The sequence below is a fragment of the Megalops cyprinoides genome, chromosome 10, assembly GCF_013368585.1.
Source record: "Megalops cyprinoides isolate fMegCyp1 chromosome 10, fMegCyp1.pri, whole genome shotgun sequence".
Classification (NCBI taxonomy): Eukaryota; Metazoa; Chordata; class Actinopteri; order Elopiformes; family Megalopidae; genus Megalops; species Megalops cyprinoides.
This window is the reverse complement of record NC_050592.1, coordinates 17,404,563-17,422,557: the sequence shown is the minus strand read 5'-3', so window position 1 is coordinate 17,422,557 and position 17,995 is coordinate 17,404,563. Positions and strand designations below refer to the sequence as shown.

Genomic DNA, 17,995 nt, shown 5'->3' with positions numbered 1-17,995 from the left:
CACTGTGATAAGGAGACCTTCAGTCCCTTTGTAGCGTTAGTGTGAATGGTGCTTTCTAAGCCTACAGCTCCTGTTGTTCAGTGAAAACATTCAAACCAGATTTGATTACACTGAGGAAACCATACTCAAGTCAATCTTAAGGGAAGTCAAAACACATTCTCTCTAGAATGGCTCTTGTTCATGTTCAGTCAATCAGGTTATTTGATGCCCAACAACTTGTTGCATGTTCAGAATTGGTTTCAATGTTTCTGCTGAGTACTGAGAGTCTAGAATCAGTCAACACCTCCCTAATGTTACACACAGTCTTAAGGTCTGCCAGTAACAACAGCAGAGGTCACTCCTACTGACACAAGGGAAGAACCTCAGGAGTGTATTACTGCTGGTGTAATTTGCTAGTCTGCTTTGTAGCTCCATATGATCCTGTGAAGTTAACGATCAGCTCAATCATATATTGCCCCCTGGTGGTGGCACACTGCTCCACAGATAAAAAAAGGTTTCATCACAGGTTTTCTCAACCATAGCATGTCTTCAAATTTCCAGTTGTACAACAGTAGTAAAGCACTTTTCATTTGAATCTACCAAAAACACACAACACTGTACTTCTATGTATGCTACACTAAAATGCTACATTTCTGTGAGGAAAACAAGATGTGGTCAAATACAGTATTTGAGAAGATGCTCCTGAAGCACAGGCACACAACATCATTTGCATTTCATTGCAAAGACAAACCACCCAAAGTCCTTCACATTTTATGCTTCTTTGACAATGAGTGAGACTGAAATCAGATTCACATATTTAGATGTGTTCATTGTTTTCTGAGAAGTTGGCTAGAATATAGCATCACATTATATATTAAGTGCAATATAAGGCTTTCATAATACACATAAGACTTTCATGAGCTTTTAAGGCAGTAATAGGCAAATGTTGTACTTTGTGATGAAGTCTTGTGAAGTTACACTTTATATGAAGCATAACAGAATCAGACCGTTTCCTTGGTAATGCTACCAAATGTTGATCTTATTCAGAATCCAGTAACAACCCTTTGACCACTGGGTGGCAGGCTTTGGTTGGTTTTACTATTGATTCAGAAACGTTTTTCTGCCATGAAGTCAACCTTATCCAATGAAAACCCCAAAAACAGAAAAAATCAGATTATTCATTTGAGATGGAACAGACAAGAATTCTTAATTTAAAAATAGTAATGCAAAAAATGTCTCAGCATACCATGTCTTCACATGTGCCTCTTTTTCATTGATATAAAAAAGTAAATAATTTTACTTAGCATTCATTTTCAGGTTTTATTACATTAGGTGCACCTAGTGGCATATGCTTTGTTTTTCTCACATCCATGAAAACATCTCACTGATTTGTAGTGGCATCAAAATACCACTAGTGCGTAGTGTTTTGAAATGTACATTGGTTGTTCAAATACAGTAAATGTGCCTTGGTGGAGGATTTATTGGAAGAGGCAGTCTAATTCTCAGTTTAAGAGTGTAAAGTTATATCTCTGTATCAAAAACCATTAAAGGAAACAATCTGAATAAATATTGCCTTTCCCCTGTTTTGCTTTGACAGTGAAATACATTGACACCTCAAACTTAAAGTCCAACATCAGAGTGCATTCAGTTCAAAATAAAGACAGAGAACACGCAACCAGATGTTTCTGGCATTTTAACTCTTCATAATGAATTGCTTAATCACCTAGATGGAGAACTTGAATCACTTGGCAACTTGACCTTCACCTGCTGCTCCTGATGTTAATCATCTGCTAGTCAGTTTCAAAGGTATTCAGGACTGTGAACTCCAGGAGTAGGAGTATTCACAACTGCCCTGCAGCCTCTCAGCAAACCTCATGACCGAGACTCATTCATAGAGGTATAATATTACAGTTTGTGTCTATGTACGAGTACCTTTACTCAACTTCAATACCCTGTGGAGAATGAATGTGGGGTCCAGTTCTAGAAAAAATCTGATCATCCACCAACCACTTATGGCTTACTTATCCTGAGCCCTAGAAAGAATAAAAGAATCCAGACATAACCATTTCAGTGAACTGAAGGGCAGTCAATAACAAATGTCCCCTCCATCTAATAAATAATAAAGCAGAAAATGTGAGATGCTGGCCTGGACCACTTGGTTAAATGAACCGACTACACGGTTGGGCAGCCTGTTATGTTTTGTTAGTCACAGAGCATTTTTTCACCATGGTGTTGAACCAGTCAACATAAGGAGCTGTGCTGTTTTGACAGGTCTTTATCCCCTGTGCCTCACTGCCAAGCTTCATTCAGGGGCATCTTGTGAACATGGATGTGCATCTCCGGTGGCTGCTCCCTTCTGTAAGTTATCATCTTCTCGGTGGGAGTTGGAACATAGGACTTCTCCTACATTAAAAAAGGGACTTTAAAACTTACTGGTTCAGTTGGTAACAGGAAAGAAGAGTGTTTTAGTGGTAAGGAGCGGGATTCGTAACCAAAAGGCTGCCAGTTTGACTCCCCACTGAGGCACTGCTGTTGTACACTCGGGCAATGTACTTAACCCAGAATTGCGTCAGTAAATATCCAGCTGTATAAATGGGTAACTAAATGCCAATAATGCAATGTAATGCTCCCTGCTGTAGGTTATCGTCTTCTCGGTGGGAGTGAGAACATATGACTTCTCCTACGTTAAGCAGGGACTTTAAAACTACTGGTACAGTTGATGAATAGTGTGACATAGTTGTGATGGGCTGTGACTGGTATGGCACTGCTATAGAACCTTTCAATAAGGTGCTTACCCTGGATTACTTCTGCAAATATCAAGCTATACAAATGGGGTGTGTATGTCATCCTGGGTACAAATGTTTTCCAATAACTTTAAACTTTAAAATTAATAGATAATATCCTCTTGCTTTAGACTGAGTAAAGCAGCATAGTTGTGGGTAAAACAGCAGTGTACAAAATTCTTGGCATGACTAGTCAGTGCAATGGGTAGCCACTATTACACTATTTTGCTGCTCCACCCTAACCCTGTGAAATGTCTCAGAAGAAATTGTTTACCTTAGTTACGTGGTACACTGCGATGGTGGATTCACCCGGGGTCTGAGATCTCTGAATCAGCAGGAATTTCAGCCCAGCTATGAGGCTCAAACCCAAGAGAACCGTGAGGAAGAAGACCAGAGTGAAGGTAGGGATGTACCGCTGGCTTGAAAAACACTCTGTAACAAGAGGAACAACAAGCATCTTAGACCCACCATTCCCAGGAATGGACCAACAGACTCTAAAAGCCTGCCACAGTGATGCCACAGTGATGTCAGCAATCCATTTCCTGGTCCTTTTTAGGTCTCTGACGACATGGGCCCAATTTATGTTCTCTTTTTGAACAGTTTAGGATATGCAGACCTGATGGTAGCAAGCTTGTAACATTTATGACTAATGGCTAAATATCTAACACTGGGCAGCTAATATAAATTGGTAAGAAGGGACACTAGTTAGGTACAGACACAAGCTCGTAAAATGATATTTTTTCCAGTCAGCCATTTCCCCCTGTTTCCAGAGGGAAGCAAAGCACACAAACCACACAAGAAACTGATACTCATTTCACAGTAAGTGAGGTGTGTGTGGGGAAATCCCAGTCCTGACTTTCTTTGGGACTGTCCCGCAGATCTGACCAAACCCATACATGTTTTAAACTGAGGAATACTGCTACAGAATCCCACAAACAAAGAACCCAAAGTATTGACATTTTGTCAGTTGCTATGGAGATGTGGTTTGAGAGTTGGGGATGAGATGTGGTGGTGGGGTGGAGGGGAGGATTTTGATGAGCTGTCTGTCATCGGGGGGAGGGGGGGGGTTGAGGGGTGGACACACACAATGGCTTAGGCTTTTCAGTAGGGTGGGAGTGCGGGGAGTGGGAGTTGCGCAAGGGGATGTTTTTGTGTCTGAACTGAAGAGGATACAGGAGGACTGAGGACTGTTGATACAGGACTAGAGACAAACACAACACAGCGGTATATCACAGACTGTACTCTTTTCTTCTTTCTCTAGAACTGCACTTGTACACTGGATTGAGTCATTAAACAATGGGCTTTAATGTTATCCCTTTGTAAAACATTTAGCCATACAAGAGCAAATTTGGACATATAGAAGTGCAGTTAGCCACATTCAAGCAGGTCTAGCCAAATAACATTACATTACATTATATTCATCTAATAAATTATGTTATCCTTAGCCCACTTCCAGCACAACAGAACATAAGTAAATACACTCAAGCTGAATGAGCAACAGTGTCAGACCAGGCTAATAACACTGCTAAACCAACAAGTGTGAGCATAACACTATTCAAGCCCTACTCCAAGTTAACCTGTTCAACCTGACTATACAAGGAAAGCCAAGCATACTACCATACATCTGTCACTAAATCACAGAACCCAAATCACATAACAACACTACATGTAAAATAAACAGCAAGCACTAATAAGAGTGACTACTGCTGCCTTGAGGAGCTTTTGCAATGATCATTACAATCATATGGTCCTTATGCCTTTCCATGCGTGTATACTGCAAGTAGGGTAGCTAGCAGTCTATGATAGGCATTCCAGCAATGCAGCAGTAATGACGCCCACGGTCCTATGATGCTCTAGGTAGAAGACCAGTGAGGCGTTTTCTCACCTGGATGCCGGCTGATGAGGATGTCTGTGATGCCCTGCATAGAGTCCATCTGGAATACGCAGTGGCAGCTCTCATGAGTTGGGTAGAGGCAGCGCTTAGAAGAATCACCTGTAGAACCTAAACAGAGCATGTGACCAAAATGCATCAGTCACACTTCCCCTTCAAATGGGACAGTAAAGAAAACGCTCAAAATTACATAACTTGAATATGTTAACCAACTCACTAACTTGCACAATATCTAAAGACACTTGCATCCCACTACCCACTAATGGCTATGCAATGTCTCTCACAGGAATTCATGTCCTAAGTGTTGCATTGATTTGCTAGAAGAGAAGTCTGAGGGAGAGGGAGACCTACCAGAAATATCATCAACATAGTGCACCGTAGAGGAACAGGTGGTATTGCATTCCTTAGCTCCCATTGCAGAAAGACCATATGAGAGGTGACAAAGCACACACCGCCTGAAAAAAGATACAAACAACTGTAAATGAGAGTAGAATAAAAAGCAGATGTTAACACATGCATTCACCAGCACACACAAACACACAATCACATGACATTTTATAATGTGGGCTTAATGTACCTATCAAGCCTACCAAAAACTTTAGCCATATCACCATAATAAATGAAGCTTGTGATGAAAGTCAATCTTGTGAGTAAAGAAGACAGATAGGCATAGTTCACTTCCTGTAAAATGTAAATGTGAGTGAGTTTTCATTTGGCCACTTTCAATGATTTTCGTATATTGTTCCAGGGTGAAAATATTCAAGATTTTCAAGGGCTTAGAGAACCCTGACTCTAGCTTCAAGCAATATGCATGCACTACGGGAACACCACGCCACAAGATCACTCAGGCGAAGACAGTCTCTAATAAGAAAAAAAACTCTGATAGAATGTAATACAATGTAAGAGAGGCGAATGGAGAGAGCTGCCATTACCAGTGTGACTGACAGGAGCCATTGCACAAGGGACACTTCTCGCAGAACTGTCCGGAACGACGAGGGTCATCACACTGGCACCGTCCGCAGACGCACCTGCCCCGCCCACCACAGAGCACCCCATCATCTGAGAGACAGCCATCAGAGGAGGTGGGGCACCCACAGCTCTCTCCTGTCCAGCCACTCGAGCATTGACACTCGCCCAAGACGCACTGGCCACGCCCTGACACAGGAAGCAAAGCATAGCCGTTAGCCATTAGAATCCAGGACTATTTAGGTGGAAGGACACCATGACTTTCTACTGCTCTGTGGGATTTAGATGGGCCTTTCTCCTTGGTTTTACCTGCCTGTAACTCTCCAATTAATACTCTTGGTGCTTCATAAATTGAAGGTTTGATTATGGGTCTTGCCTTTGTTTAGAGAGAACCACAAAATAAGCACTTGCGTCTTACAAATACAGTCAAACTGGGCTCTCATGTCAATGCACAGTTACTAAATCATGCTGATCTCACTGGATTCATCAATTTGAATTCTCAGACATGGGATTATTTCAACTCAGATTTAACATTTCCAAGTCTAACTATGACCCATTGAGCACTGGTGATAGACATGTTAAAATTACATTGTGGGAATTTTGCATTTGTTACGAACATTCAGAAAACACTAGTGCAAACATTTTTGTAGCAGGATTTAAAATCACACCCTGCAAATGAAATAGCATGGCAGCAATGCTGAACAGAAGCTGTCCTCTGTCATTAACATGAAGTATAATGACATGAAAACAAGTGGTAGTGAAGTCTTTCGGTGATCATGTTTGACATTGTGAGAGCATAAATAATCTTGTGTTAACATAACAAAATAGAAGGAGTATGACAAATCTAAGAATGTGTAAGAATTATTCCTTTCATCCTTTCTGAATTGAAAAGGATTCACTAACCACCACCATTCAGACATGCCAGATGTGATCTCTGTGATCTCTACAATTCTATTATTCTGACTGTTCTGCTGTATCGCTTCTGTGTGATCGATGTTATAATGTGCCACCTGGAGGAGTGAAAATGCATATGGAATCTCCCACTGATGACAGTGTATGGGTCTCATTACAATTTCTGTGACAAACGGTGAGGCCCAAGCATTTAAATGTGTTGGCAACACATGTAATTCTTTTGCGCTGGCTTTGTTTGCGTTTAATGGCAGGCTGTTTTATGTCTGGGTTTGGCCCAACTATAGGTTTGTTTACATGTGTGGGCTGAGTCCAAGACCCATCCCTGTTATCTAGAAAATTGCCATAATGTCAAACATGCTCCACATCTGGGCTGTGCATCAGAAACACTCCGTGATGCTACAAAAACCTTGTGGTCATGTGGAGTAATGATTACACTCAAGTGCTGACCTCCACAGGGCAGACCCTGCTCGTAGGGGCAGGAGAAGTCATCCAGCTGGCAGTATTTCCCGTGGATGGTCCCCAGGCCGCTGCGGTCGCACGCGCACTTTCCACACACACAGGTTCCTCTGCCGCTGCACTCCAGATTCGCCCCTGCGGGCTTGCAGTCCGCCGCCGCACCCAGTTCGTCGCAGGCTGGGCCCCCCCCCTCGTCAAGGCAGCCGGCCCGCTCTGAGCAGCCACACCTGCACAAGGGCCTCACCCGCACCATCGTGGTCTCGTTAAACCCCACGGGCCTGACTGAGATCAGCACCTCCTCCTCCATGACGGGACAGGTTTTCATGCCCATGGTGATGTTGAAGAAAACCTTCCAAAGATAAAAACACACCGGTGATGAGATACCATCTTTATTTCGTCTGAGCAATGAAAGTTATCTGATGTGTACCTACTGAATGTAGTAAGAGGTATAGCTGGGGATACTGTACAGACGAAATTGTTGTTTTCGTGCTTTAGAAGAATTATGCCTTATTTCATGATTATTTCACCTATTTCACATGTGAAAAGCAGCAAAATGAAAGAACAACTGCCCGTAACTCATGTACATTTCTAATCTTCTCAATGCAGCTTAATCACATTCTCAGTACACTGGCCTCTTTCAGAGATCAAGGTCACAGTCCTGGCAGCACATGCTTCTAGAAGTGTTTTTTGTCTTTGTGAAGCTTACCATGTCCCAAGGACACAATTCAGACTAAACATAATTCAAACACAAAATAGTCTGAAATTCACAAAAGTGGCCACATAAACTTGAGAAGTCCTTTCAAGCTGTGATATCCTTTATATTAATGTATATATGATTAAACTGTCATGTGTAACTAAGATTAAAAACATTGATTTCATCATGCGCTCAATAAAGAGAAAAATGCTATCCAAACCATACTCTCTTCAATGAAATTTGTGCAATTAGCACTTAAGTTTCAACAAGAAAATAACAGCAGGGATTCATCTGGGATTTGAATCCACAATCCTTAAGTATGGGGCCATTGCCGACCATCATTAAAAAAATGGTCAAGAATGAGAAGAAAATGGATTCACAAAAGTACCAAATAATTTACGAGACGTAAAACAGGTAAGTACGGCATACTCTCTGATAAGGCCTGACATTGGAGCATTTGCCTCGGCCCTGCGTTCTGGACCCGTCTGGACACAGAGCTGTGATGTTGAACTGAAACCTGTGTGCCTGATGGTCCTGGACCACAATCTCCACCTCCACATCTGAGAGGAGCTTCTGGAACACAAATATAAAGGGCGCCTATCAAATCCATCATTCTATCTGCTATCTAAATGAAGGTTTTAAAGCAGAAAATTGTGCCTAAAAATAGCACTTTTGTATTTGCCGCTAATTAGAATTGCGAACTGGGCTGTTCTGAGTCACTCTTGTTCATAATGAGGCCTCTGTTTGCAGAGTTCTGGGATTTTGCAGTTACTGAACAGAGCACAATAGATTGTTGTGCCTCCAATGAGATTAATGTCTACTGTGCGTGCCAACAACTTCTTGTCACCCCCACCCCCCTCATTTTAGAACAAAGCAGTACTTTTCCATTCTTTACACCAAATACAAATCTTAAAAATAAATGTTTTTTATATATATTAAACCCTGCTCATTCTGTTTGACAATATTTGAAATGCAATGCATTTTGACAAAACAATGTTTTATTTACACATGCCCTTGTGGTTTCAGAGACCCGGATTAGTACACATCTTAGACAAGCAGTGTTATTCAGGTTAACTAGGCTAGGTCAGGATAAATCCTGGCCTGTAATACTGCACAAATGAATGTTCACACAGTTAGTGAGGTGTTAAAGTTATTACCTTGTAGGCTTCAATGACTAAATCTTTTAGATTTGATGCTTTAGGCAGCAGTTTTCCCAGATAGGTACCTGGCAGTAAGGGAATGAGATCCTATTTAGGGAGAAATGACAGCTCAGTATTTCCACAGATCATACACCAAACCAACTTCATAAAAAATACTTTACACCCTGCATTTTATAAAACAATTACCTCATACCACTTATATTGCACCTGTTCCACAGCAAAAATGGAATAAATGCTGTTTTCCAGCAGTTTCTCTGCCAGTTGGCCAATGCTGGGGTGCTCCTGAAACAACACAAAGAAGAATCACTTGATGAGAGCATCATGGATTAAATGCCACCTAATTTCTGCTCTGTGACAAAATAAAAACTAGGGGAGGTGCTCAAATGCATTTACAAAACTACCTTATGGGCCATTTGAGTGTGTATTTGCTTCATCTTGCTGAACACTTTCAATGAAATGATAGTGCAAGTAAATGCTCATTTTCAAACATGGAGCTGAAATGTTGAAAGAACATTGCAGAACGATTCTGCAATTTAATTTTGGAAAACAACTCTCCAATATTTGAGTAAAATATTTGAAATCTCACTCCTCACCATGTTGGAGGACTGGGTGTATGTGTTGTTCTCCAGGTGACAGTTGCCATCATGGGGCACAACAATGCCAGCCAGCTTGCTGTCCAAGGCCAGGTGAGAGGGCTGGTCAGTCATTACAAGGAGCAGATGTTTTGCTTCTGGGCGCCAGCCAATTTCACTCTGTAAACAGTAACAGGTTATAAGGTCCTCAATGAAAACAACAAAACAGGATCTGGCTTCAGTATTTCAATCCCTGGGCAGCTGAACGACTTTTGGGTAACTTTACATAAAAGCATCATCATTTTTATGAAGAAAGCAAGGGATGACAATTTTGTCCAATTTACATTAGCTGGGACCATGATGTTGAATTTTTTTTGACTAAAATGCATTTTAGTCAATGATGCAGGTTCTCCTAAACTGTTCATGTGATACAAAGATTATGTTGGCAAACATAATGTTTGCACTCATTACAAAGTAAACTGCTAGGGAAAGTTAATCCATGCAAAAACATGGATGCTTCAAGCCAATCACTTTGCATCATATGCAAACAAGCCAGTCTCATTCAACAATGGCTCAATCATTGTCAAATTGATATGCCAAGGGACTGAAACATGACACAACACTGAAGCAGTATCCATTAAAAACACAGGCATCAAAAGCAATTGGCATTGCTTGTCATTTTCTAATCTTAAAAGAAAATACTTAGTGTGGACCTAAATTGCAAAGGATGGGTTGATACACCTAAAAATCATTATGTGCCAATCAATCTGAAGCACTGTTTCAATTGGGAAATACTAATAAACCATTTCTACAGAATTTGATGCAATTCTACACAATACTGTCACCATACTAGATCTTATGGGTATTGGTCACATTGCATACGGTCATAATGGATTTTTTACTTCTTGTCAATAAAGTACAAACATAAATATCATGAAACCTGTTAGACATTTTTTCACTCATCACATCTACAACACCAGTGTGAAAAGACAGCTTTTTTGCACAGCATTTCTGCTTGCATCTATATTTATTATTAGCAGTACTAGTAGTAGTTGTAATAGTAGTAGCATTGAAATAAACAAAAATAAAAATACAAAAATGATACTATGAAATTTACTTAGTAGGGACAAACAAGGTTACTTAAGTTCATGTTACCTTATTGCCCATATCTTATAATTTTTGCAATTTAACAGTTAACACAGGATGTTTATTTACAAAATAGAAACGCAGTGCCCTGTGTGAGATTCAAACCCACCCAATCCACTGATAACCAGTCAAGTTCATTTACAGTACAAAGCCAAAAATTCTTAACACCATTCCCACATTATTCTGATCACAGAGTGAATGCAAGGGAATTCCCAGGGTTGACTCAAAATGGTCTCCTCATTCTGGATCTACATCATGTGTTTCTTTCATTCTCAGTTTCCATGGACTTAAAAGAAATCCCTCTGTGTTCATTGAAACTAAAATCAACTTTTATTCATCTGCAATGAAAAGAGAAACCAGACATGAGCTAGACCTTGACTAAACATCAACCTGTGACCTGCTAGTGATTCAAATCAGAAACTCTTACAGTAAGGAGTACTGTATTACTAACCACATTCAACATTGGTTGGTACTGGGTTTGTGTTAATGTTATTGTTTCTTTGGAAGGAAGGTGGCCTATATGATTTACCTATGCATGAGAATACAAGACCATTCTAAGGAGACCAGGTCATTTAGCCCATTTTATCTTATTTTTTGGATTTTGGTGAAATGACAAGTTAAGATGTCAACCTCTGACTAATTCTGAGATCTTCTGCTCTTTCCTGAGTGATCAGTTATCGTGACTTGATTCATTCACTGCCATGGCAGGAAGTGTGCTTGTGTGCATGGAATAATTTCCAGCATTTGAAGTGAAAGCAGAGGCACTTAGAGAGTATAAGAACAGGCTTGAGAAAAGAATGACAAGCCTGTCTGGACTGGCATCTTCTTGTCATTAAACTTCTTATGTTCTTATAAAATGAATGATCATTATAATGTCATTCTCTAAATCACCAATTTACATGGAATATTATCCATTTGTCCAATTACATAACCTATAGCTTGATAAGTGCACATTTCAGTGTAATTGAAATGGGAATAGAATTATACTAAAATTGGACCAAGCATTAAATGAGACTATGTGTCAATGCCACTGGCAACCACAAAAATTTTACTGTACACCAACTGTAGTTTTGTTGTCCTGGACAATGACAGTAATATTCTCTCTCTCTCTCTCTCTCTCTCTCTCTCTCTCTCTCTCTCTCTCTCTCTCTCTCTCTCTCTCAAAAAGGTCAGGAGGCTGGAGGGCACTGATGAAAGAGGTAAGTGGGTAAATGCTGGGCACATGAGGACAAACTTATAGTAATAACTGTAGCCATTAACAATTAAATGTATTCAAAATAATGCCGTCTTCTAAAGAGGGTGGGAAATCAGGGGTAAATGGACGCTCACTTGGCACACAGCGGCTTGCAGCATGGCGTCAAAGCCTCCCTCTGGTGTATCCATGTTCCCAGATATCCGCTGTTGCTGGATGACGCGGGTGAACTCTGTCACATTCTCTGTCACGGGGAGGACATGGATGAAGCCGTGCGCGGGGCGGCACTGGATGTCATAGTCACTGAGTGGTCACGCCATGAGAATATCAGAAACAAGAGAGACAGTAAGAAGCAGCACAAGAAGGCAATTCAGAAAATGAACAGGCTCTGGACCTCAGTGTGGTTGGCTGACATCTCACTTCTCATCAGCCGTATTCTGTAATGGTAAGAACCTTCAACTAAGTATATGCGACCCACACCTTCAGGTGTGTTAATGGGAACTAAAATCTGTCACTCATTTTGGAAACAAATATCCTCTCACCAGAACAAATCAGAGGACTCTTTTATCACATACTACACAACTACTCGCAACTAAAGGTTAAAAATTGTCCCCTACACACCATCTGGACCTGAAAACCTGTGATGATTAATCCAATGCTGTGCTACACTGGATATGTTCTTATGATCTTATGTTCTTTTATGACCAAAACACAATGGATCACAAATATACAGCTTTATCCTTAGACAAGAGTTTAGCTAAAAAAGCAAAGTGACCAGGCCAAGTGTTATAGCATTTGCCTTTTCAATGGGGACTCATGGACTAGATGTAGAATGTTAAGCGAGGCTGAAGAGACACACCTGCAGGGATTGGTGATTTTGGAGGGGTGAACATTGATGTAAGGGGAGACTGGTTTGTCCACAAAGGAGCCGAACCCCACTCTGAAGTCACTGGAGTACTCCTTCATCCGCTGAGACAGGGCGATGCCCACAGACTTCAGCCTGTCCAAGTTGTCCTGCATTGATGCTGACACATCCACCAAGTAGTACATGTCCACCGGGTATCGGTCCAGCTGTTGAACTGCCAAAATGAAGCTGGCCTCACTGCCTGAAAGGAAATAAAATTCTGTTTTCAATTATACAATAATGGGTGGATTCCATTTACAAGTAGTAGCCATACCACCCTGTTTCCTTCTTGAGCTGAATGGCTGATGCTAAATGAGACTAGGCTTGGTGGGAGACTTCCTGGAAAGACCAGATTGCTGCTGAAAGTAGTGTTAGTGGGCCAGTAGGAGGGACTCTTTCCTCTGGACCAAGTAAATCCCCAATGATGAGACTGGGGTCAAAACTTAGTGTGGCCATCAAAAATACCCTAATATTTACTGAGAGAGCAAGTGTGTTAATCCCAGTATCCTGATCAAATTCACAAACTGACACTGTACGATGACCACCTAAAAATTCTCCTTACATGTGACCTGCACATCTGTTCTTGAAAAATGTATACACAACTTTAAAACAGCTCTTTGGTGTAGGACATTAATTCATTTTATGATAGATTTACTCTAATTTTTGAATAATTCTGTTTTCTGTTACATATTTCATTATTATTAATCCTGTGTTGCAAATCCCAGCAAAAATGGGAAAATACAGTCAAATGAAACTGATGGAGCAAATGAAAACTAACATTCATATAAATTACTTTCTACTGTTCTAAATTTAAATGTAAAATCATAGAGCATATGTGATCAATCTTCCTTAGAACAGTCCAATTCCATGCATGTCTAATGGTTCCTTCTGATAAAGGCCTACAATGCACCAGTATGTGACTTCGAATCTGAGATATGGCTTGCATCGGTAACATCAGTGCCACCCTTAAAGATCGGAGATGTGTTGTCCTGAAGAAGGAACACCTGAGAATTAGGGACTAGAGCAGGGGTGGCCAACCCTCTCCTGGAGAGCCACTTTTCCTGCATGTTTTAGATCCCTCCCTGCTCCAACACAGCTGATTCAAATGATCAGTTTGTTATTCAGCAGCTTCAGGAGTTCATAACGAGTTGATCATTTGAATCAGCTGTGTTGGAGCAGGGAGAGATATAAAACATGCAGGACAAGTGGCTCTCCAGGAGAGGGTTGGCCACCCCTGGACTAGAGCCTCAACAGATACTTAAAGAAAGGGTGTCATATCCTGGATTTTGTTTCAATTACCATGGATTAATCTGGCCAAGTGATTAACCAGCAATGTATACATTCACAATAATTACACCAATACACTTCTATAACATAGACTGCAGTGAAACATTTAAGTATTCACCACATGAGCAATATTTTGCTGAAATGTATGATTTGATATTAATATGGCATAACAAGCAAATGAATGAGCTAGTTGCAAAATTAAGCACCAAGGCTGGAGCAAAAACCAGCACACAGACCCTCCACTGTCACACTCCAGGGATGCAGCATAATAACACCCGAAGTACAGGGTACACACTGAGGAACCCCCATTCACAACTGTAAATTCTCACTCTGCAAGGCAACAACGTTTCTCCTCCACGCTCCCCAGTGGTGGAACGAACTCCCTGTCCCGCTACAGACAGCTCCATCACTCCAATCCTTCAGACGTGATCTGAAGACACATCTCTTCAGACTATCTGGACTGACCTATCACACAATCACCCCCCCTGACCAGGCACTTCCCAACTCCTGTCTGCTGTCATCTTTCAGCTCCCCATCTGGATCAGTGCTGTTAAAAATTGCTGTGTGTTTTTTGTTACCACCTTTATTCTGTTGTATAATTAGCTAGCACTGCATCCTCAAACAGACTTTGCTCTCAGCTGAGAACTACTGTCTCATTGTGGAACTGTACACATCCTGTCCCCATACTGTCACTATATTTACTGTATGCACTTTTGTACGTCACTTTGGATAAAAGCATCTGCTAAATAAATGAATGTAAATGTAAATGTAAAAGGAAGGAATGACAACAAACCTGGCCGTATCTGAATTGTAATCTCTCTGGGTGTCACCTGTACGCTGGACTGAGTGGTGTCCACTTCCACTATAACTTCAGGGTGGTCAATAAATTCCATTTTGCAGCCTTTTCGCACCAGGTTGGCAACAATGTCACATCTTTCATTTACCTGTGCTCCGTCTAGAAACCCCTGCACAAGAGACAGAAATAAGGTCAATTCTACAGAATGCAGATTTGATTAGATCATTTTAAAGGTCAGGTGAACCCCACGTATTCCACCCACACTATATATTTTACACTATAAATAGGTTGTGGAGTTTTGTTCAACTACGTGACCAAGTATTTCAGTCGCTATCCTCCAGACCTCCCTGCAGGCACCACCCTAATCTTAGTAAACACCACAGGCACATGAATAATTATACAATTACCAAATGTATAATTGTAAGAGTTGAGAGTTCATTGATGTGAAACAATACAATTAATGTAGTTATCAGTGAGGGAGGAGGAAATTAAACATGCTCAGATGAGCAATGCCAAGAATAATTTCTTTCTGTGTGCAAGAGCAACAATATCCGCCTGGTACATTAATAAATGTAATCTGCATATAATAATAGACTGACATTCACAATAACAAAAAAGTCTGAGTCTGACGTGGGTAAGGGGGAATCCTCTGTCAAAGACGCAGGGGAAAAAGAGTTGAGTCGTTCTCGATTTGACAGATGCAGCAGTAAACATCACTGTCAAGCCTGCGCACTTAATTTTTGGTAATTACAGGACTAATTGAGGTGATCGAAGTACTACAAAGGGATACATTTTTAAAATGCATCTTAAAACTGAAATTGTACTGACCTCTCAGTGCTGGAGGATTGAAACCCATGCAATAAAACAAGTAGAGCAAAACTGCAGGGTCTAATTATAAATTCATGCCAGTCAGACAACCACAAAAATGCCTTTGACAAACATGCAAGTAAAATTCCTGCTGTTGCTTAAGTTTCTAAGTGAAGTGAGTTCTGGTATGTCATTTATTTACTCTCAGACGAAATCATAGTAAAACATTAGTGACAAAACAAAGTATTGAAGTGAGTTACACCGCAGTTGTGCAACAATACCATAACGTGCTGGTTTCCAGTAACAATGTTTCTTATCTACTACTTGCACAATACTTAACATTAATTTCAGGAACACTCATTGTGTAGTGTAAAAACACAAGAAAAACAATCTTAAACAAGCTTAATTAACTATTAAGTAAAGGGCAAGGGGCATTGACGCCACATTTAATCTGGACCTGCATTACTTTAAGTGAAGCCACAGTAGTCACATAGGTGTCACTAACATATGTGTAAAGGCTACCCTGCAATCCCAGTTAGATTGTTTAGTTACTGTTGGGTGCATAGAGAAACAGAAAACATGGAATTTTCCGACCTTGTCACATAAGCTCCAGAACAAGGCTGTGAATCTTTCACTTCAGCGCTCCCAAAGCCTACTTTACCACGACTGCATTTCTCTCTGCTACTGAAGCGTGGCTTCGCTGGGAAGCCCCACATTACGCAGACGTATACAAACGAAAGACATGCTCGAGGTCCTCAAAGCTTTGCTTTGTTTGGTTAATCATCTCTCGCTAAAGTGATAGAAAAATTCTGGTACTGATTTGACTGGATGAAACAGCTGAGCGCGGTTTTCCCCGGAGAGTACAATATTAGATCACCCTTTCGTCAAGAAGTGATCGGTACCGTACGATTGTAGAAGACAGGAGCAGAAGTACCATACCTCTTGAAAACACCAACCGCACTCAGGTCCGCGATACAGGCACTCATTACAGGTTGTTATGGAAGGTGACGCACAGCCGTTATCTGCTGGCAAGTTAAAGTTAAAAGGTGAAATTACAACTTTATGAATGGAAATACACGAGTTCCACAAGTTGGTCTGAATGCAATCTTTGAAAAGTGACAGGTAACATTTTAAAGAGACCCTTTGATGCAATCATGCAAGAGGTTACAGGTAAACAGTACATCGGAGACACAGTTTTTGCACTTTGTGCTTTAATGTAGCTAGTTAATAGCCTATAGCCTAGTTATAGTTATTCACTTATCACCATTGGTCTGCGATGTTACAGTCGCACGTATACTGCAGGTGGTAGCTTTGTCATGTTCTGCAGATGACCTTGTTTAATGAGATACATGAGGGCATTTTACGGGCTACTGAAAAACAATTTTAGAATTAAATGTCATATTGCCAAAAGAGAAGCTTCACTATTTTGAACAGAAAAAGAATGATTGTGCTCCTAAAATAGCCCTCTTTTCCTAGGGTAAGCAGACACATATAGTAGGTATGCACGAAGTCATTCATCCACACTTACCCGACAGAGAGGGTGTAAGCAAGGCAGTGACAGATACAGTAAACACCACACGATGTAGAAGGCAGTATTTCCGTAGCCAGGAAGTCATAGCAGCATTGAAGGCGGACACGGTTCAGCCTGAGACGTGATGCCAGGGAGTTTCAAACGCTAATGAGAAATTCCACAGGGAGGACAGGGAGCCCGTTTTCTCTCTAACAAAAGGCAGGAACGGGAACGCACGGCTCGCATTGTATTGTAGCACGTTTCTGTATTTAACGAACAAACTCCGTTAATCCCCCCGCATTCACATTCCTCGCCGCAGATTATCATGGGAATCTGAAAACAAGGGTCGTTTGTTTTGTCCGCAACGCAACGGATTCATAACAGCGCCTATCAGAAAGTGAAAACAGGTAGCTCGTTAACTGCAATACGTGCGTGCGATTTGTCCTCCCCGTAAATCAGATCGCAGGTGACGGCCCTCATAGCACCCTGCATCCTCAATGTGAAGAAACAAGAAACGCAGCGTAGTCTCGTTTTGGGCATCAGTAGTTTTTTCAGAAAGATATGATGTTGTTATCATTGCTTATTTCAAACTCCTTCGACTCTCGGTTTGAAAGTCTCCGCTCCATGCTCGCCTTTATCTTGCGGTATTGAGTCAGTTAATGCCATGGGAACGGTGCAGCCCACTGCTGAATTTAATGAATAAAAGTGCTTACACCAGTGAGTAGGCGGGAGAAAGAATTTTGATGATATCACTTTTCTTTTATTTCGTTCTTTTTGTGGGGTGACTTATCCCTTTATGTCTGTGTGTGTGAGTGTGTCGACGAAACAGGCAGGGGTAATAAACGTCAGAAAGCGGTTTTCACTTAAACTCACAGTTTAGTGTTAAGACTGACGCCATTAACGAGGAATTCTGCGTTGCTTAGTCACTCGGGCAAGCGTA

At 41.1% G+C, this 17,995-nt stretch overlaps 1 protein-coding gene across 2 annotated transcripts; it reads right to left on the bottom strand.

The window, feature by feature from the left end:
- Positions 1 to 1,833: 1,833 nt before the first annotated feature.
- LOC118783947 (integrin beta-8-like) lies at positions 1,834 to 17,692 on the bottom strand. 2 transcript variants are annotated; one of them, XM_036537881.1, is made up of 15 exons: positions 17,074 to 17,692; positions 16,485 to 16,570; positions 14,736 to 14,907; positions 12,611 to 12,857; positions 11,889 to 12,054; positions 9,435 to 9,593; positions 9,028 to 9,123; positions 8,839 to 8,928; positions 8,111 to 8,254; positions 6,979 to 7,336; positions 5,586 to 5,808; positions 5,005 to 5,108; positions 4,648 to 4,764; positions 3,037 to 3,194; positions 1,834 to 2,382 (listed from the first exon to the last, which is right to left on the bottom strand). In XM_036537881.1, the coding sequence occupies exons 1-15, from the start codon at positions 17,159 to 17,161 to the stop codon at positions 2,269 to 2,271; spliced, it is 2,322 nt and encodes a 773-aa protein (XP_036393774.1). In that variant the 5' UTR covers positions 17,162 to 17,692; the 3' UTR covers positions 1,834 to 2,268. The 2 variants fall into 2 exon arrangements, with proteins under 2 accessions (XP_036393774.1, XP_036393776.1); XM_036537883.1 differs by having other exon boundaries at positions 16,485 to 16,567.
- Positions 17,693 to 17,995: the final 303 nt, after the last annotated feature.

What these genes read in the sequence shown, in the direction of transcription:
- LOC118783947 (XM_036537881.1), bottom strand. Translation starts at nt 17,161, where the DNA reads ATGACTTCCTGGCTACGGAAATACTGCCTTCTACATCGTGTGGTGTTT. An exon ending in ATGTCAGGCCTTATCAGAGA is followed by an intron (nt 7,337 to 8,110) that starts GTATGCCGTACT and finishes TATCTTTGGAAG; the next exon opens with GTTTTCTTCAACATCACCAT. An exon ending in GCAGGGTCTGCCCTGTGGAG is followed by an intron (nt 5,809 to 6,978) that starts GTCAGCACTTGA and finishes TTCCTGTGTCAG; the next exon opens with GGCGTGGCCAGTGCGTCTTG.